Raw genomic sequence first — 22,155 nt, 5'->3', positions numbered from 1 at the left:
AGTCCCTTGGACTGCAAGGAGATCCAAGGACGACAGAGGATGAGATGGCTGGATGGCATCACTGACTAGATGGACATGAGTTTGAGTGAACTCCAGGAGTTGGTGACGGACAGGAAGGCCTGGCATGCTGCTATTCATGGGGTCGCAGAGAGTCGGACACAACTTAATGACTGAACTGAACTGAACTGATCTTGGCAGTTCAGACTCTATGTTACTGACCTCTAAAGTGACAGTGAAGTCACTTAGCCCTGTCTGACTCGTTGCAGCCCCATGGACTGTAGCCTACCAGGCTCTTCTGTCCATGGGATTTTCCAGCCAAGAGTACTGGAGTATGCTGCCATTTCCTTCTCCAGGGGATCTTCCCAACCCAGGGATCAAACCAGGGTCTCCTGCATTGCAGACAGACACTTTACCGTCTGAGCCACCAGGGAAGCCTGACTTCCAGGATATGGTATTAAACACATTTTCAACCAGAGTCCTGAGGCCAGCCCCTGAGGTAACTGAAATTTTTGCCAAATTATTCATACGTGTTTCCCAGTGCCCCCTGCCCCTGACTCACCCTCTGAGATTCTAAATTGTTCCCATCAATCCTGCCAAACTTGTAACTGCTTTTTTTATATCCAAGGATTCTTGACATATAAGGAGAGACATTACTGACCAAATACTGCTGCCTATATGAGTTTTGCAGGAAAATATATTCAAAAAAGCTGAAAAATTTTTGCTTTACATCAGACCACTTTACTGTTCTTGAAATACATCTTGCACCTGCAGCTCAGTGCCTCTGCTCAATATTTTTCCCTCTAGCTACAAACTTGGCCATCTTCAAGGCCTAGATCAAGTTTCTTACCTTTTCCATGGTTTTGTTTGATTTGACATCCTTCGTGTAAGACAAAAAGTGATTACAGATGACAGAACAATTAATTTTTTGCCCCAGATGCATTCTCCTCATATTCTATTTGTCACATAACATTATAACTTTTTGTTTATAGGCTTCCATAATCTTCCCATATAAAGAATGAGCTCCTGCTGGATTTTCTAAAGGCAAAACCCCAAAATTTTTGAAAAGTGCTAGGTCCATAGTATGCTATATTATTGAATGTTTTTGGTAACTCGATTATTTAATTTTGCTTAGCGAATCTAAACATTATGAGCGTGTGTGTGTGTGTGTGTGTGTGTGTGTGTGTGTGTGTGTGTAAAATATGCTGCCTATGTAAATAAAGTACATTACACAACCATATATTAAATACTGATTCACCTAGACTATTGCTTTATCTCATAGCGTGGGTGGTTGAGAGGTTACTCCAATCAGGTAATACTTGTTTTTCTCATTAGTTCATCTCTACTGTTTAAAAAGCAGAAAATCCTAGTATTTCCTAAAATGACAAGTATTACAAAATTTGGCAGAATTTAATCATCTCTTCAAATGCAGTTCTCCCATAATTCATTCTCTTTTTTTTTTTCCCCTGATGACAAATTTTCTGTACTAATTACATGTCCTTTCCTTGTTCATCGTATTTCCCTCACTCACATCCATTTTTCATTCACATTGCCCCTTTGCAATCTTTTCTATGTTTTTGGCCTTTTATTCAAAGCTTCAGAATTGGCATTCTCTTTGTCTTCCTGTGGGTCTGTGTGCTTACTTCAAATTGAACAGAAATAAAAACACATAGAGTAACTGTAATGTTCTAAATAAATACTGATGTTATGTTTATTATATTCAAAGGTATTACAATAAATATTTATAAAAATGATGTTTTCAATGTATACCTGAGGTAGTTTTAGATAGAGGATAAGGAATATATTGCAAAACAGCAGTTCAGTCACAACTCCTGCCTTGGGCTTTTCCACATGTATTTTACTCTTTATTTTTAAATTACTATTCTCAATAACTTTAACTTTCTTAGAATGTCCAACTACATTCTATATACATACAAATTCTCTATCGTGAATCCAGTTTTATTTTCCCCCCTTTTTTATTAGTAAAGACATTAACAATAAAATAGGCTCACTTGCTCCAGCTGGTAATTTCTCAGTACTAGTAATATATTATTCCTCTTTTTGTGACATCATAATCATCTATATAGAAGTACCATGTATCTTTGTGTAGAAGCTACTGTTTCCATTAAATTTAATTACCTCCCCCTGTGGTTTTAAATAGAAGTGGCTTCAAAATGAGGGCAGCTTCTATTAAATTTAATTACTTTCCCCTGCTGCTTGCGTGGTAAAAGGGAGGTCACTAAATGAGAGCAGCTTCTAGACTAAAGTATATGGTAACTGTGCGCCAGCAATAACAAAATTTACCCCAACTACCATTCTAGGGAGTTCCATAGCTTTTATCCCTTCTGCTATTTAAAATATTTTCTTTTGCCTTGAGTAAGCCCCTAATATAATGAGCATTGATAGGAGGAGATATATTTTAAAAATCAATTTTAGTTTCACAGGCTAATTCAAGGTAAACATACGATTTCTATACAAATATATAGAAATCTTTCAGTGGAAATTATTCCACTCCAAGATTCAAGCTCAGAACTTTTAAGATTAACATCATTTGCTGTCGTTTCTCCAGCTGTAAGGATGCTAAGTTTTATTCTTCACACATTTTCAATGTCTAGTAAAAGCCTTCATTGATTCTGATCAGATGGATTTAAAGACTGCTTCCTAAAAGTTATTAAAAAGGTATTAAGTTTGGGGAGATTTCAGAAAAACATTCAGAAATAGGAATGTTAAAAAGAAAAAAAAAATCAGGTTCATTACAGACTGTTGTATTTGAAAAAAAGTTAATCTGTATGCTTTATAACAGTATAAAATTATACATTGGTTTAAAAATACTATGGTATAATCCTATAAAATCTAATAGAATATGAAATTTTAAGTATCTCTTTTTTAATTAAATATTAATTAGAAGAAAATTCTACTCAGTTAAAACACAATTGTACTATTTATTTTTTTATACAAGCAGAATGCAGATGAACAATATTTCAGTTCAATCACACAGTTTAGTATAAATATAAAACAAGACACCCCTTAAGCATTTTAAGTAACAAATTAAACATTTACATTTTTTACTGTGCACTGAGGCTTAACATTTATGCTGCTTCAAAACCAAAGTAGAGCCTCAAGGGAAGTCTCTCCACTGACAAATTAATACCTTAGAGAACAGAGCTGAATGGTGGCAATGAACTCATTTGTTCCCCCAATAATGAAGAATGACTTTTTCTTTACCACATCTGTGACTGTTGCTATGGTGACTCAGACTTACCTCATTGCTTCTCGGAGGGCTCCTCGCTCACCAAGAGTCGTGTGCTTGATGTCATCAAAATTATTCTCCAGCTTCTCGCAATTCTGTAACATATTAGAAAAATGCATTAATCCTCCAACATCCTGAGATAAAATTATATCTATGCAATTATGTAAAAATATAATTGATTATATTGATTATGGACTCAAAAAATATGTACACCACTTTAATTGGGTAGGATTCATTAAAATTGACAGTGTGAATTCAACAGTAACAAAATAAAAACGTCTTATGATACAGCTGTCACAGAATTCATCTTATCAATTTTTGAAAATTGGCTAAATAGGAGAAATGAATATTACATAAAAGTAGTACAACTTCTAGAGTTTTGAAGTTAAAAAATTAGTTCTCTAAAATAATCTGAGTATATCAAAACCAACTGGAATTCAAAAGAAAGCCAATAAAGTTTGAAATCATATTAAACTGGATATGATAAATACTCAGATTTAAAAAAATTAGTATTTACTGAAAACAGAAAGATAAAGCCCAAGCATAATATAAAGCTCAAACATTTTGAAATCGATCTTTAAATAACACATATACAGACTGTTCACAAATATACATATGTATATATATTTGAAAATAAATAAGTCCAATCATTAAAATCAAGTGACACAGTATCAGGCTCTTAGCAATACGGGACTGAATTTTTTAACAGATTTTTAAACATTTTAATAATATTTTTATATGTAAAACTAACTTAATCTTACACGATCCTAATAACTCATGAGAACATAACGCACAAGATTAAATTTTAGCCTAAAAAGTGTATCCATATGAATCTTTTGGCATATTATATTTCATATATAATTTAGTAGTACTTAGGTAATAAAATAATTGGACTTACATTTTAGTTAATTTAAGAAAGAAAAACTAATATAATTTTAAACATTAGTGTGCTCTGTTTAAATTGTAAATAAATATGCTGGATTTTACAAAAACACAGAATTTGGATTAAAAATATTCAGTGTGTAAGTATTTATTGATTGAAAACCCATTAATATATATATATCAATATGATCGTGCTTTGATTTTTTTCAATTGGCCAAATTAAGGCAAACATTCTTTTTAACACAGAGGCATGTTTTATAATGAAAGTCTTGAAAAATCACAAAATTGTACCTAAAATAACTTGAATTGTGATAAAAGTCCTTTTATGGATATGTAAGTAGCAAATATCTCCTGCTCTGTGTCTTCTCTTTTCACTTTTTAATAGTATCTTTTCACAAAGAGAATTTCTTATTTTTAAAGAGGCCCAATTTCTTCTTAGATATATATGCCATTTAAAAGTAGACATTTAATTTTCAAATACATAGGTTTTTTAAATATCTTTGATATTAATTTCTCATTTAAATGCTTTCTTTTCTGCAATCATGCTCTGTGTTTTTTCAGTATTCAAACTTTATTGAGGCTTTCAATGGCTAAGCCAAATATCTCTCTTGGTAAATGTCACATTGCACTTGAAAGTATGTGGGTTATTTCCAAATATCTTTTATATTGATTTCTAACATAATTCCCTGGTGATAAGAGAACAGACTATGTGTGATTTCAATACCTTCATACCATGAAATTTTTGCACCTTGTCCTTCTTTTATGTCCCTGAATATGTTCCAGCATCTATATTTAATCTATGGGAACTTGAATAGAATTTGTATCCTACTGTTGTGCTAAAATTATATAAATCTTAATGATCTCGAATTGGTTCATGGTCTTTTTTAAGTCTACTATATCCTTTTATGGAGAAGGAATGGCAACCCACTCCAGCATTCTTGTCTGGAAAATCCCATAGACAAAAAGCCTCGCAGGCTATAGGCCATGGGGTCACAAGAGTCGAACACGACTGAGCAACTAAACCACCACATATCCTTTTACTTTTCTGTGTATTGATTCTATTAATGTTTGAGAGTTTTATATTGACACTCCAATTAAAAATCTTAATTTATCTACTTAAAAATTAGTTATAATATATAGTGGAACTATATGCAATTTTGTTCTGTATTTTCCAAGCCTCCTGTAAATGTGTTATCATACATTCATAATTTTAAAAAGGCCCAATTTATTATCGCTTAGGTTTATGATTGGTGCTATTTTTGTCCTATTTAAGAAATCTTTGATTTTCCTCAAGGTTATAAATATATTTTATTATATTTTTTTCCACAAAGCTCTATTATTTTCATTTTACATTTAGATGAATAGTTCATCTGGAATTGATACTTGTATACAATATGTAACAAAATCACACCATATAGGTCAGTGATTAGATCAGTACTATTGATTGAAAAGACCATCATTTCCCATCTTTCCCATAAAGTAAGATACAGTATACATGGGATCTGTTTCTGGAGTCCATAATGGTCAACTGTTTAATTTACTATTCTTGTGCCAGTATCACACTGCTTTAATGACTTATATCTATAATAAATAAAGAATGCCTTCATGTAGAAAAGATAATTCAGTGTAAAATGGGCAAAAGATTTACACAGACTCTATATAACAGAGACACTATATACATAGATACTATATAACAAATAACTAATCTTTTTAAAAACTGCTCAACAGTATTAGTTATGAGAAAGATGCAAATTTTAAAAATGAGATATCACACACATTTTGGAAGAATCTAAAATGAAAAAGATAGATGATACAAAAGTGCTTATGTAGTTTAAAAACTAAACTGCAAATTGTTATAACCACTTTGTAAAGCTTTTTGGTTGCATTTTCAAAAGCTGAACATTCATGTCTGGGAATACACTCAGAACAAATATATATTATAATATGTTCACCTAAAGTCATATACAAGAATGTTAATTGTAGCACTACCAAATTTTCCAAAACTGTAAAAAAAAAGTCAAATGCACATAAATATGGAATGTACAAATCAATTGTGCTATATTAACACAATGGAAAATACACAGCAATGAGAATGAACTAACTATGACTATGTGGAGTAACATGGATGTATTTCACAAGCATTAAATTAAATGACATACAAAACAGCACACAGGAAAATTATTCCACTTACATGAAGTTCAAAAATAAACAAAGCTAAGTGAATATTCCAAAAATAAGAAAATAATTCCATTTATAAGAACATAAAAAGAATAAAATATTTCTGAATGTTTAACAACAACAAAAAATCCTAAGACTTGGGTACTGATAAGTACAAACATCATGAAAAAATTAAAGGCTAAAATCAATGGAAAGACATCCTATGTTCATGGACTTACTATTGTTAAGGTGTACTACCCCCCAAATTACTCTAAAGATTTAATGCAATTCCTATCAAAATCCCTGATGACTTTTTTTTTTTGCAGACTTTGATAAGCTGATCCTAAAATTCCTATCAGAATATTAAGAACATAGAATAGACAAAATCTTTCTAAAAACAGAAGGGCAAAGTTGAAGGACTAATACTTTCTAATTTCAAAAATCACTATAAGTCTACAATAATCAAGACATATATCCACACACACACACACACACACACACACACAAATGTTCATGCCAGCATTACTCACAACGGAAGACAAAAAGTAAAAAAAAATGCAAGTCAATAGAATGATAAATGGATAAAAAATATGGTATGCCAATATAATGTTTTTTCTATTCAGATGTAAAGTTCTGGTACATGATGACCTTTAATAACATTATGCTAAGTGAAAAGGCCAGACATAAAAGGCCACATTGCATCAATTCATTTATATAAAATGTCAGTACAGGAATATCCATAGAGACAGAAAGGAGATTAGTGGTTGCCAGTGGCTGCTGAGAGGGAAGGAATTACTGCTAATGGTAATGAGGTTTCTTTTTGGTGATATGAAAGTTCTGATATCAGTGACAATCAGTGTGCAACGCTTTGAATATACTAAAAACCACCCATTTATACACACTTTAAAAGAGTGAACCTTATGGTATGTACATATATCAATACAGTTGTTATTTTAAAAATAGGCAATAATGTATGGCAAAACCAATACAATATTGTAAGTAATTAGCCTCCAATTAAAATAAATAAAGTTATATTTTGAAAATAAATAAATAAATAAAAATAGGCAAGACTAATCAGTTGGAAAGCAGTGTATAGTGACTACAAGAGGCAGAAGAGTCTTCTAGGGCACTGTTTAATTCATTTTGTGAAAATTCATGGACCTGAATACTTAGGATCTGTTTACTTTTCCATATATGATACTGCAATAAGACACTTTTAAAAGATAGTTTGAATTCTGGTGAAGGAATCACAATGCAACAGTATTATCACTACTGTGTAAAAAAAAGGCAGATAAGAAGTTCAAAGTATCTGACATAGTAAATGTTAGCTATCAGCTAATAATAATGAAATAACATTTTTTTTATTTACTGACATTCTGTAATAAAGATCAAATTCATGTAACCTACCCTGATAAACTTTTGCTACCTCCTTAACTAAATTACAGATGTTTTCTCTATACAGTGATAGTCTTAAAGAATGACACTTATATGACTATAATTGCAAAGGTAAATAACCTAATTATTGAAATAGCTTGGCTTTGAAGAACACTCCCAGTACTTCTGAGATAAAATTTATAGTCTGGTCCTCTAAGTTAGAAATCAGACTTTTCCAATCTTTTGCCTAATACTGGATATCAGGGGAGAAAAGCAGGAGGGGGTGTAAAGTTTAAACTGTACAGATTATAGTGCCATTTCAAATATTCTATGGGAACAATAATATTTTTAAGAAGTTTTACGTTTATAGGTGTTCAATGCAGCATTTTTATGACAGTGAAATATCGGGGAGGATTCTAAATTTTCAATAATGAAAGAATGGTTAAATAAAGCACTTTAAATTTAAAGGATATTATGCATTAATTACAAATGCTGTTTAGGTGGACATAGTTAATTATATTTAATAGTTAATAATATTTAATAGCTTAACATTTAATAATATTTAATAGTTAATAATATTGAGTACTTTTTTTAAAAAGACACTATTGAACTGAATATGTTATATGATACAATCACAATTATGGAAAACAAACAAGCAAAGCCAAAAAAGACTAGCAATGAAACATTAACTCAGATTTTCTAAAAATGTTAAATAAACAAGGACATCTTTTTTACTTACAGTTTTCAATATTTCCCAAGGTTTTTGTTATATGTTTACTTTTTTTACTTCAAGATAAAAAAAAAATCAAGAGTTTTTTTTAAGTTTTGAAAGTATTTGTATATTCTATATTGAATGTGCTTTGTAAAGTAGAATACAACAAAATAATAGATAGCAACAAAAGAAATTTAAGACAGAACTTTACTTTTCCAATATTTGTTTTTTATATTAAATATGACCTTGACAAAATAAGATTTCTGCCTCCTCTATTTGCCAATGAGTCATGAAAGTTCCATTATTTCAAATTGTCCAAAAAAAAGTTTCCCATCAGTTTTATTTTTTAAACCTTGCACTCCCAAAAGAGGTATTAGGATGTACACAAAGCAGTAAGAGAAAATAGTCATGTAATAAAATCAGTTACATATATTCGCTATATTTAACCTACTGTGTACAATTGCTACTCAAATAATGCCACTTGAATGCTACTTAAGCGAATACATAAAAAGACCTAAACGTAATTACTTGTCATATAATATTTGCAATGTACTTTTTGAAGTTTCAAATACTCAAACTTAATAATAGATGATGACTAGCATCTATTTATGATTCTAAACAGACTTCATGATACAATTTTTAGAGTTGCATAATATTCTACTGCATCCGCGTGCTATTACTTATTTAGCTAATTCCTTTTTGGTTTGATTTGTTTCTTTCTAATGCTATTACAAACATAAAACAGGAATAGATGGATGAAAATGAAATACAAGCTTAAAAGTATTAAGAAAAACATAAATATTCATTAACTTGGATTATTCCTTCCAAATAATTTTCCATCCAACTCAAACTGTTTTTATGTTAAATATATTCAAAATGCATGACTATGGTAAAGTTAATACTCAAATTCAGGATGACTGATTCTAAATCTCATTCTTGTTGTTTCCCAGTTCAACCACTGATGGAAAACAATGTGCATTTTCTTGGTGGTCATATGATTATACTTATTTTTTTCCAGGTTTTCCATAAACCCAACACCATCAATTTAAATGAATCACTGCTAAAAGTCTCACATTTAAATCTTATATTGAAAAAGTTTTCATAATCTCTTTCAATCAAACTTTACCAAATCAATATGGAAAACTGTATCTGTTGCTTCCTCACAGGTGGCTTATAAATCAGATGTGGAAATAGACACTTATATTTAATAGTTATGGGCATATTTTTAATAAACCATCTACTTTGAATATATATATACATAAACACAAAGACATACATACAAATATGTTTGCTAAATGGAGTCATTTAACAGAAATAAATCTGTACTTTGACAAGGTATTTTTGTTTTGCATGGTTGGTTTTCAAGACTATCTTAGAAACTTTGATTTCACCAACAGGGATTAATGAAATCAAATAAAATTATATCTGAATCCTTTTATTTAAAAATAATTGTCTTCAGTTAGGTTACTGTCTTTAAGACATGCTATCTATAGGACATCTGAGATTTACTCATTAAATCTAATGGAAAAGCTAGAAAGTCACATCACTGTAATTAAGAGAGAATTTTAAGATCTCAATATACCATTTAAAGTAACTCCCTAGATCAGAGCAATAATGTCCAGGGCAAAACAAGTCATAGATAACAAATATTTTAAGGCAGCCTGCCACAACCATGTGACAGAGCAGCTTAGACTCAAAAGCAAAAAGACATAGTCCACAAAAATCTCTCATCACCTCAATATCCATTTCTCAGTCCCTTGGAAAAAACTGTACAATAAAATGTCAAAAATAAAAATAAAAAATAAGCTTTTATCATTTCTCATAATTTAAAATCACTCCAAAACAGTAAATGTTAATCTGATCAATTTTTGGAAAAGGTCAATTCACAGTAAGATCTATGTATAGACAACTATTCATAAACAGAATTATTGTGGAAATTTCACTTTTTCAGATTTATATTTTAAAAAATTATACAGATGGCTTCAGAATCTCCAATGAGTCTAGATGTTAGTAAAAAAAAAAAAAAAAATGGCCTCCTTTCTAAGTGGTAAGTTAAGAGCATGAAGAAAAAATACTGTTTTGTCTGTTTTTCTTTTGGACCTGACATCCCTCATCACCTTCCTCCTCTTTGCAATCTTCACTGTAATTTTAAACTTTATTTTGGCCACCACCGCTGCAGAGAAACAAGTTCATGAAGAACATTTAAAAAGAAACTACTAAAATTACTAGATTTTGAGATCTTTATTAAAGGCCTATTCCTAGCATAAACAATACAGTGGGGAAAGTACTTGACTGTTTAGTTTTACCAGCCACAGAGATAGGAGATAACACTCTGCTGAAGACAGAGAGAGAGAATTGGACACAAAAGCCTAAAGTAGCACCACGGAGCTCATTGTGGCTCCAGGAATTGAGGACAGCCAAAGACCTCAGAGCTGACTGAGAGAGAAAGTGTTCCACAGCATCTGAAGGGATTTCTTCACTTTAACGATGAGAAGCCTCAAAGTTAGATTTTATCTGGAAGTGGTTAAACTGACATATTTTGCCATGAAGTGCAATGAGAACCCAAAGTGAGTGACAAATACCAGAAATGCAAAGAAGGTACTGTTTCACAATCCCTGAGTCTGTACAAAGCTTATTGTGCCCAACAGAATAAAAAAATAAAAAAAAAAAGAGGAAATAAGTGAGTGCTGTAAACATTTAAACAATCTAAGTGTTACCTTCACCAAAAGTACCTCTAAGTCCTGAGGAAATCAAATCCAAGGCTTTTTTTTTTTTTTTCAAGAACAATATATGAAAGTACCAAAGAAGAGATACAAGGGTTAAATCTAATTTAGACGAATGTCAGTCTTTTTCCAGAATCAAGTTAATATCTCAAGAAACTAGCAAATTTATATATTCCTCCTCTCCATAAGTAAATTAAGCATCAGAGCCACTAGACGAGGGGCAAAGAGATTCACTGTCATGTCCACTATCAGTAGCATTTTCATAAAATTAGGGACAACTGTAAGTAAAACGGAGCCAACATCCTCCTATCAAAATCTATTCTCAGCCCGGTGCACACAAGCATGTACCTGAGAAAAATTACAAACCTATTTTTAAGTAACAAATAACTTAATATTTTGTTTACTCCAGGATAAAATCCTGTAACTCAGATCAGGTCTTGAACCCCACAGTCTTTTAAATGAGATCACACACTTGGTCTCAAGATTTAATAAAACTCAGGTTCTTAATATCTCATTGCAGAAAGAATTCAGTGAAAGACAATGTGATAGGTAAGAAGCAGATTTATTTAGAGAAAAATACACTCCACAGACAGTATGGGCAATCTCAGAAGGCAAGAGGCCCCCCAAATATAGCATGGTTAGTTCTTATAGGCTTAATAATTTCATGAGCTAATGAGTGGGAGGATTATTCCAAATACTTTGAAGAAAGGGCAGGGATTTGCCGGAACTAAGCCACTGCCCACTTTCTGACCTTTTTTGGCTGGTCTCAGAACTGTCATGGCAGTGATGGATGTGTCATTTAGCATGCTAATGTATTACAATGAGCATATACTGAGGCTCAAGCTACACTGGAAGCCAAATCTCCACCATCTCGGTCTTAGTTGGCTTTAACCAGTTTTTGTCATGTCCTATGGCCATGTCATTCTTTTAAATGTTGTACCCTGCCCTCTTCCCTCCTGTTTCAAGGGAATTTTATATGTAAGTGTAGGCTCAGGCGGTAAAGCATCTGTCTACAATGTGGGAGAACCGGGTTCAAACCCTGGGTTGGGAAGATCCCCTAGAGAAGGAAATGGCAGTCTACTCCAGTACTATTGCCTGGAAAATCCCATGGACAGAGGAGCCTGGTAGGCTACAGTCTATGGGGTCACAAAGAGTCGGACACAACTGAGCGACTTCACTTATCCCAGAACACAATTTCAGGCATAAGTAAGGCATAAGGGACTTTCCAGGATGTAAAAACTTTCAAACAGTTCTAAAAATTACCTTGCCCATGGTTGATGACTGATACTTCCTATTTTTCGAGGGCCTCAGAATTTCCTTTGACCAAGACAATTGCATAAGAAAGCTGCATCCATCACAGCAGAGGAAAGATGGACCATCAATTTTGTAGGAAATAAGGAAGGGAAAGGCAAAAGTATATTAAAAGGAAAAGGGGACACACAGAGAAAATGAACAAACTACTCTTCACATTAGAAAGCACAAGAACAAGAAAAATCAGTGATTAGTAATAAAACACTGGGACAAAAAAACAGGCCTATTAGCCTAAACACCATTGAGCAAGTAAGTGGGAACACACAGGAATAATGGAAGGACATGAAAGTATTGAATTTAGTGCTGACCAGACATCCCATTTGCTACAGTAGGCAAAGGTTATCTCTACTTAATTAGTAGGAAACTGGAAATCCATACCATCAACCAGGGTAAATGTTACAGTTTTTTGGCATATAGGGATGTATTATCGTAAAGTAGTAAACATGAAGGGCTTACTCTGTGTTATACACTTTTCTAGGAACTTAACCCTTTTAATCTGCACAAAAATCATTGAGCTGTATATATTACAAATGAGGAAAAAGGTATAGGGAGATTAAGGTAAATTGCCTATGGTCATATAGCTAGTAAGTGATAAAACAGGGATTTGAACCCAGGGAGTCTGTCCTCAAAGCTAGACTCAAACCCCTCAGACTGCTTCAAAAGAGTAAATTGAATAAAGTGAATATAATAAAGTTCTGAATAGGTCCTCCTCTAGTTTTCCATTGTTAAATTTAGATGCTGCACTGGATAGTAAAGTGGGGCATAAGTCCATACACAATACTGACTGACTTCTTTCTAGATGCGCTATACTTTATAATGTAGAAAAAAAAAAAAAAAGGAATCCAGTATACATGTTTAGGCCAAATTAATATCCATAAATATTGTGCATGCAACAGTCTGTATTTGGGTCTGTGACACCACTGTGACAAATATAATGAGCAATTAAATTCCCAAGTGCTCAGATTTTGGCAGCAATTAAAGTGGAAACTAGAAACTAAGCATCAAAAAGAACTGGTTCTGGTGGCCTCCTGCCAAATGAATCCCCACGGGTTGAGAGAAGGTCTAAAGTTTCAACTGTGATAAATTTTACAGTGTTTTATATCTCATCTGTTTTAAGGATTGTATAAAATATAACAAAACAAATGAGCAGAATATCAACAGCAACCTTGGGGCAAAGTAATACACGAGAATACCTCTCAATGCTGACAAATTTAAACAAGATCATTGAATTATCTTTACTTAAACTAAACCAAGCAATAATAAATTCAGCCAAATATCTACTAAATCACGTGCTGGATAGGACAGAAAAGAAGCAAAAAAGTTAGCAAATTACTTTATTAAATAAAATAATTGATGGTATTACCATATAATTTAGTTTCTAAAAGGACTACATTTCCTTTATGAAATAATCACAATAACCAGAACTAAATAAATTGAATCTAAAATGTATATATTAACCTAAATTTTTTAAATTAGTAAATTAATTTTAATAAATGAGGAAACAGTTCTATATTGTTAAGGTCACAGAGAGTTAATGGCACAGCTACTAGAACTTTAGTGTCATACTTACTAAATAACAAAAGCTGAAATTAATCAATTAAATTTCAATTTAAAAAAAGAAATTTGAAAATCTACAATTTTTTAGGCATCATACTAAGCATCAGGGATATAAAGTTGAATAAGAAAAGACCCTCATATTGATCACAATCCAATGATAATATACAGAAGGGAGAGGAATTAATTCTCCTAGAGTAGAGATATCTAGGTTCATGACTTCTAAACATGTCTTTGAAGCGATTCAAAATTTTCCAGATTAAGAGGGCTTCCCTGGTGGCTCAGAGGTTAAAGCGTCTGCCTCCAATGCGGGAGACCTGGGTTCGATCCCTGGATTGGGAAGATCCCCTGGAGAAGGAAATGGCAACCCACTCCAGTATTCTTGCCTGGAGAATCCCATGGATGGAGAAGCCTAGTAGGTTACGGTCCACAGGGTTGCGAAGAGTCGGACACGACTGGGCAACTTCACGTTCACGTTCAAAGAGGGCTAAGGAGAGGCGAGAGGGAAAGGTAGCAGAGTTGGCCCTAGCCCCAGACCTTGGCATCACTGTCTACTGGTTATATGTCCTTAGGCAGGGCACTTAGTTTATCCTAAGCAAAATACACTTGAACCTTCTAGAGCTGTCAGCCTAATTAGATGAGGTAATGTATGTAAATCACTTAGTACACTGAACAAATAGAAGGTTTTCAATAAACAGAGGAAGCGAAGGGAAAAAATAAAGAGGAGGAAGAGTATCTGTGAACCCCACCATAATACTAATGGATCAGGTGTTATGGAGTGAGGTAGAAGAGAGTGCACTTTTCATGTTGTCCAAGTGATAGTAATGAGTAATAAAGCAAAATAAATACAGTCTTTATGGGAAAAAAAAAAAAAAAACAAGACTTTTAACTTTTTGATCATAAGATCCCTATAAGAATATAATGAAAAATCAAGATCCTTTTCTCCTAAAAAAATGGTTACTGTTTAGTCACTAAGTCGTGTCCAACTCTTTTGCAGCCCCATGTGACTGTAGCCTGCCAGGATCCTCTGTCCATGCGATTTCCCAGGCAAGAATACTGGAGTGGGTTGCCATTTCCTTTTCCAGGTTCTCTTTCCTGACCTAGGGATTGAAGCCAAGTCTCCTGCATTGGCAGGTGGATTCTTTACCACTGATCCACCGGGGAAGTCCCTTAAAAACTTAAATATTCACAAAGCAGTCAATGCAGAAGGTGTAAGAGAAATGGGTTCAATCCCTGGGTCAGGAAGTTCCCCTGTAGGGAGATATGGCAACTCACTCCAGTATTCTTGCCTGGAGATCATGGACAGAAGAGCCTTGCAGGCTACTGTTCATAGGGTTGCAAAGTCCAACACGACTGAAGCAACCTAGCACCAGCACAATATGCTATGTATACAATTTCAATGACCAATGGATCTCCTGAAGCCCATCTTTGGTCCTATGTCTATGTGTATCAAATTTTAACATCAGGAAGCATGATTTTGCAATGGACTTCAGTTCAGTTCAGTCGCTCAGTTGTGTCCAACTCTTTGCGACCCCATGAACTGCAGCACGCCATGCTTCCTTGTCCATCACCAGCTCCCGGAGCCCAACCAAACCCATGTCCATTGAGTCAGTGATGCCATCCAACCATCTCATCCTCTGTTGTCCCCTTCTCCTACCCTCAATCTTTCCCAGCATCAGAGTCTTTTCAAATGAGTCAGCTCTTTGCTTCAGGTGGCCAAAGTATTGGAGTTTCAGCTTCAACATCAGTCCTTCCAGTGAACACCCAGGACTGATCTCCTTTAGGATGGACTGGTTGGATCTCCTTGCAGTCCAAGGGACTCTCAAGCATCTAAGCAATGGACTTAGATGACATAAAATGAAAGCTACTATGTTGTCCAAGTAAACTGAGAAGCAAGGGGTCCAATAGCTGGCAAGTTTCTATTGTTTGATAATAATGCTCAGTTCAAGCATTCAAATTATTAATAAAAAATATGATGCAAAAGTCAATCTTGTCCCCAAGCTAATAATAAAAGCAAGTCATTCACTCATTCAAAGTTTATTTAGATTCTAACACATGCCAGATATGTAATAGTCACTGGTCACTGAGGATATAAAGGCTTTTTAAAAAACAAAAACCTCTTCATTTAAAAAAACATAGTATCAATCCAATAAGGAACTGTTATCAGGCAAGTATGTCCCACATCCAGTGGAAGAATCCTTGCCATACATTAATCACATATTACTGCGATCGTTACAAATTTCAGATGACTGGAAGCCAGCAGGACACCATATTTTGAAGGACTCACAGGGGATTATTATCAATGAGGCCGCAAGTTTTATGCAGGCAATGATAAATTTATATTTCAAAATCTGAACAAGTTAAGTAAAACAGCACGCTCTAAGTTATACCGCTACAACTCTAAGGCGATTTAACATTGATTAATTCAATTATTTTCTTTAGGCAGTAAAGTAAATAGGGAAAAGGTAATACCAGTGCCTAATTTTTTCATGTAGTTAGAAATTCCTATGGTCTAAGTTTTTACAAAAAAATGAGTCAATTAGATGAGCTTACTCTTCCAGTAAAATGTTGCTTTAAATCTTGGCACTCATCAGAAAGCCTCAAAACTAACCTCACAGAAGTTCTTTACAGAAGTAAAAAAGTAATAACTATATTCAGATTTTTTAAATTCCAGATGAATATTCTAATACCAATATGTGATTTCCAGTTCTAATCAAGAGATTCATATTTCAATAGATAATTGCTTTTCCCTTTGGTACATCTTAACTAGTCTAATCCTTTCAGTGAACATTAAGACATAATCATATTTAGCTAATGTCATTTCACTAACGGTGGCCAGCTTACAATCGGGGCCTGTCGAGGAGAATTTCATATGAGTAACAGTGAAATGGAATATAATATAGTAGGAGACGGAGAAGCTGTGGAAACAGGAAATATGTTTTTAAGTTTCAGCTTTGCAACTATACTGTTTATATGTTCTTAGGAAAATGTTTAACTTCTCAATCTGCAAATATTCCCTCATGAAACAAAGACATCAATGAAAGTGATAAAAGTAATGATAATTAAAAGTGTTGTGAGGATAACTTAAATGAGATCATGTACGTGAAAAGATAAACAAGAAAGTACTGTTCAAATAGTGCTATACATTATTTAATGGACAGACTAAATCTCATTTCCAGGCTCATACACTAAATCACAACGTATTTTCGCCACATTTACCTTAAAGTATTTAAGATTTTAACTCTTATCCATGGTAAGAATTAAGTAATATTTTAGTACTTTCCCAAAGGAAGCAAAAGTTAAAACAGTTCTGCAAATCCTACCTGCTAAGCATCAATTCCTATATCTAAAGGAAGTCAACAAAATTCAAGACAGAGTCTTTATTTTTTAATCTTAATTTCTTATTCAAATTACCATGCAGTTCTTTACATAATGTATGGTTACATTTTGAATGAATCTCACATGGTTTACAGGATAACCAAATGATAAAGAGCATCATTATTTCAACAGATATTGTGGAGTACCATATGCCAGGCATTGCTAATCTCAAATTGCTATACAGACCTTAATACTTGCTTTCTAGAAGCCATTGTTATTTACTTATTCACTTAATCTTGATCAGAGGAAGGCTTTCAAACAGCACTTGAAATTCTGCAATCTATCATTTCAACCAGGCATGTTTGCTCACCTTCCAGTTCCGTATGATAGGACCCATCTGATTTGCTACCAGGCTATATCATTTGCCACTCAGTTTGCTCCGATCACAGTGCCTCCCTGCTGTTCCTTCTAGACAAAAGCACACTGTCTCCTCAGGTCCTTTGCACATGCTGTTCCATCTGTCTGAAGTGTCCTGCCAGATATTCATAGAGTTTACATTCTCAGCTCATTCAGGTCTCTGTTTAAATGGCACTTCTTTAGAAACATCTATCCTAACCATTGTCGCCAAAACTGAATCTCTCTCCACTTTCTCTACCTCTTTCCCTACTTTCTATTCTTCTTCATGGCATTTATTATACCTAATATTATATTACATGTTACAGTATTTTTAAAAGGCTGACTGTATTCATAAAGGCAAGGGATTATTTTTATTTATAAATATTTACTGTAGTTATGAAGGAAAGAGGCATTTTTTATTAATTTGTTTACTACTGTATTGCCACATAGTAGTTAATCATTAAAGGCTTGTTGCGTGGATGGTCTAGGAACTTTCACATACATGAATCAGACACTAGCTTCAATTAAAAGTGCTAAATGATGTCAGTGAAGGCAGGTAGCTATCTTTCCTCCAAGAGACTTTCCACTGTAGCCTTATCTTGACAAATACATCACGATCCAAATTTGGTTATTCAGTCTTGGCAAACTAACTGTTAATTTTGTCAGTCCTGACAATGAGTTTGCCTTTCCTATTCTATCTCACATTAGCCAAGTTAATAGAAACAGAGATACAAAATTAGAGTGCAAATGCACTCATTTATTACATGAAACTGTTACATGAATGAGACTATTATGAGAACATGAGGAGTAAAATTTAACTCTCAGGAAATTCAATATGGAATGGCATATAAAAATCAATGTTCGTTAGTGAGCACAGATTCTAATGAAAAGAAATCAGACTTTCAAAAGTATTATTTATTTCAAAACAGATGGCATAGAGCATTCTTGCATTCCCCAAAGAGATCATACCAGTGATGTTATTTGACATGAATAGACACTGCCCTTGTTGAGCTTTGCAACTTATCTTATCCTATGATTATACTAATGGACATGTAAGCAGGGTTATCCCAAACAACTCTTCATCTGCCAGATGAATCTTGGAATTCTGTAAGGTAACTTTTTAATATACATGCTCCTAAGTCACAACAAAATGCTCTGTGTGGTGCCAACACATAAATCAAAAAGAAAACTATCTGCAAGTCACTATAGTAAGAAAACAAGGACTTCTAATTAGGTGCATAATAACTTGCTAAAAAAGTGGCGGGGTGGGGAGGTGGATGAGAAAGCAAAAAAAAAAAAGATGAGAAAAAAACTGAAAGTACCAGAAACTGATGGTGTTTATAGAATCTGTCTGCTAAGAAGAAGATAAATGGGGGAAAAGTTGAATTATCAATTATAATCTACATTTGTATCATTTTCTCAAAACACTACTTCAATCCTAGTTCATTTCCAGCACTCTCAGCCAGTTCAGACTTATGATACTTACTAAATAGCATGGCTATATAATTTTTTTTTTTGATGAATGGCAAAAACCCCTTGGCCAAACTGACCTTCCTGTCTTCAGTGATACAGTGGAAGATAGAATGCTACAGAGGAATAGAAGCTATGATTACCACATTTGTCTCCTAAGCCAGAGTGTGTGCACTCATATTTAAAAACCTCTTTAGCACTGGAGTGCATGCAGACCATGAATTAGCTCCTTTTTGGCAGTTTCTTGCTGTGATCTTCAAATGAATGACAGAACCTTATATACCTTCAAATACCCTTCTGGAGGATATTTTGAACCCTGATATGCTTCATGAAGCCAACAGGAAAAACCTAATTCCAAGAAGATCAGAAATGTCCCAAAGTTCTATAAGTGTTACATATTTATGAGTTAATTTTAATAAAAAGTATTTCTACCAAATGACAAAATTAAATTCATTGTCTTAATACTAATAAATTCATAGTACCCAGCATTTCATATACTAGTAAGTTCAGAGTACCAAACACTTTTTATACTGACTGATTTGTTATCGAAGAGAAGGATAGCCTAAGGTCTCTGCATTAAAATAACCATCAACCACATGATTGAACAGCTATTTACCTTTGTCATGTTGAAGCTTGAAAATAAACTATGTAATAGTTTTACTAACATTGGTATGCCTCCACTAAAGTAAGTACCACCACTAGAAAGGCACGGACACACAGTTGTTCTACGCAGGATACTGTGTGTGCATGCACTCTTCATGATCCCATGGACTGTAGCCTACCAGGTTCCTCTGTCCATGGAATTTTCAAAGCAAGAATTCTAGAGTAGGCTGCCATTTCCTACCCTAGGGGATCTTCCCAACCCAGGAATCAAACTCTCCTCTCTTGTGTCTCCTGCATTGGCAGGCGATTCTTTAGCACTGAGCCAAAGGGAAGCCCATATACAATAATGGCTTATGGTTTAGTCACTAAGCTGTGTCCGTGCTGCAGTGCCATGGACTGGAGCCTGCCAGGCTCCTCTGTCCATGGGATTCTCCAGGCAAGAATACTGGAGTGGGCTGTCATCTCCTTTAGGGGTATACAATAATAATCTTATTCAAAATTAAACATTTGATGTAATCTGGAGGCTTTAAAATTAAATAATCCCTTCTTGTGAAGTTTGTCTCTGAAGCAGTGAGTGATCTTCTGTCTATGAACACAATAAAATAGGTGTATCTACGCAGGATACAGCATGCTTGGGGCTGGTGCATGGGGATGACCCACAGAGATGTTATGGGGAGGGAGGTGGGAGGGGGTTTCATGTTTGGGAACACATGTAAGAATTAAAGATTTTAAAATTTAATAAAAAAAAAGGAAAAAAAAATAAAATAAAAAAAATAAAATAGGTGTATCTGGGTAGATGAGGAAAACTCTGAGGTCAGGGTTGATGGCACTGGGGGAGTGGATTAACTCCATTGTTACTACTCTGGCATCAATGGTGATTTTCTACATCTCAAAGACAATTTTAGATAGTTAAGCTTTCCACATGGAGGTTTATTTTTAGAAATAACATCTACTTTAAAAAATTGTAAATGATGCTCTCATTTACTGAATCCAATATGCTTATTCATGCACTAATTAATTACATAGAAAACACATGATTCTCAGTGTTTAGCATTTAATCTTTAATATGTTTAATTTGGTCAAAATCTATAGAAGTCTATAAAAATCTACAGACCATATGGCTGTGTAAGGCAATGCATGATGTATTATAACAGTACCATATGGGGAATTCAAAATGTAAAGTTAGACATCAGGTAAACTCAAGAGATGTAAACATACTCTTTTCTCCAGTGCTGACAAGGACCAGTTACTTTAAAATTCTATTAACAATAATTAAAAGCGGCCTATGTATCATTTTAAACTATCTCAATTCTCTTGGAACAAAACCCCTTGAGGTCAGAGCAAAATAAGTCAATTTAAACAGGAAGGAGAAATTCAGTAGATGGAAGTGCTGGAACTGAACAACCTTCAGTGCATCAAAATTTTTAAATGAACATTACAAAAAAAATATTCAATCCAATTCTACATAAGTCTCCATAAACAGTACCTAAATTGATAAACTGAGTTTTGCTTATAAAAATATATAGCTAAGATTTCTCTATGAACACAAAATGCCTAGTGCTAGATAGATATCAAAAAAAACAACAAAAGACCCTAAGACAGTATTTCTAATCATTTATCCTTAAAAGCACATGTTCATCTTAAATATGTAAGAAAAGATTAATAGAATCATTTAAGTTCTTGCATTAAGTTAAAATTCAGAAAAGCAGTCATTTTTAAGTCACAAAGATAAAACCTTCTAACATCTTTTTGGTTTTGAAGAAATAAAGGCTTTTACTTGACAGTTACTTACATAAATTTGTATCAAAAAGAGAAGTTGGCAGAGACTTTTAAATTCATAACAATTGTCTATTAGTCTGTTTTTAATAATTTTTCGTTGGCATGTAATCCTCTTTAATTAGATTCCACTCTCTGTTGTTTCAAGACTCCATAAACTGGTGTCTTATATACCAGCTGCTAAAGCAGGAGTTACTGTCTAAATGATATTCACAATGAGTATTTAGAAGGTTTACAATTATACCCTTGCTAATAAATTGTGCTATTTTCCCCAACAATTTTAAGTGCTAATCTTCAGAAGGCATTTTAAAATTAGCTAAAATTCTGTCAAGAGATTTACAAAAATTGTTAGCATGAAGATAATTATGTCACAGTCCTTGGACTCCATCTCTGATTGTGTGCATAAATCAGAAAATGTCAGCTGTGTTTTCCCTTAATAATTATCCTTGCAGCAATATATTATAGTCTAAATTCCTATTATAATCTTTGTTTCTGGTTTCTAAAACATCAGACAATTATTTCAAAAGTTTGGAACTGATTAAGTAATTTATATTCCCCAGAAAATAAGTGATTACCAGTCCTAAAATTTTAAGTATCAGTAAAAGTAGATCAATATGGAAAGCATAAATTCA

At 33.5% G+C, this 22,155-nt stretch overlaps 1 protein-coding gene across 6 annotated transcripts in view; it reads right to left on the bottom strand.

Moving 5' to 3' along the window:
- The window catches only part of DPYD (dihydropyrimidine dehydrogenase), a 933,909-nt gene that overhangs the window by 810,404 nt on the left and 101,350 nt on the right, over positions 1-22,155 (bottom strand). For all 6 annotated transcript variants that reach the window (XM_068962754.1, XM_068962769.1, XM_068962775.1 and 3 more), the window contains exon 3: positions 3,260-3,342. In XM_068962754.1, the coding sequence (XP_068818855.1) occupies positions 3,260-3,342 (83 nt within the window). The remainder of the gene's footprint in view (positions 1-3,259; positions 3,343-22,155) is intronic.

Source organism: Capricornis sumatraensis, chromosome 2 (genome assembly GCF_032405125.1).
Source record: "Capricornis sumatraensis isolate serow.1 chromosome 2, serow.2, whole genome shotgun sequence".
Classification (NCBI taxonomy): domain Eukaryota; kingdom Metazoa; phylum Chordata; class Mammalia; order Artiodactyla; family Bovidae; genus Capricornis; species Capricornis sumatraensis.
Note: the sequence above shows the minus strand (reverse complement) of the source record. Positions and strands in the feature narration are given on the sequence as shown.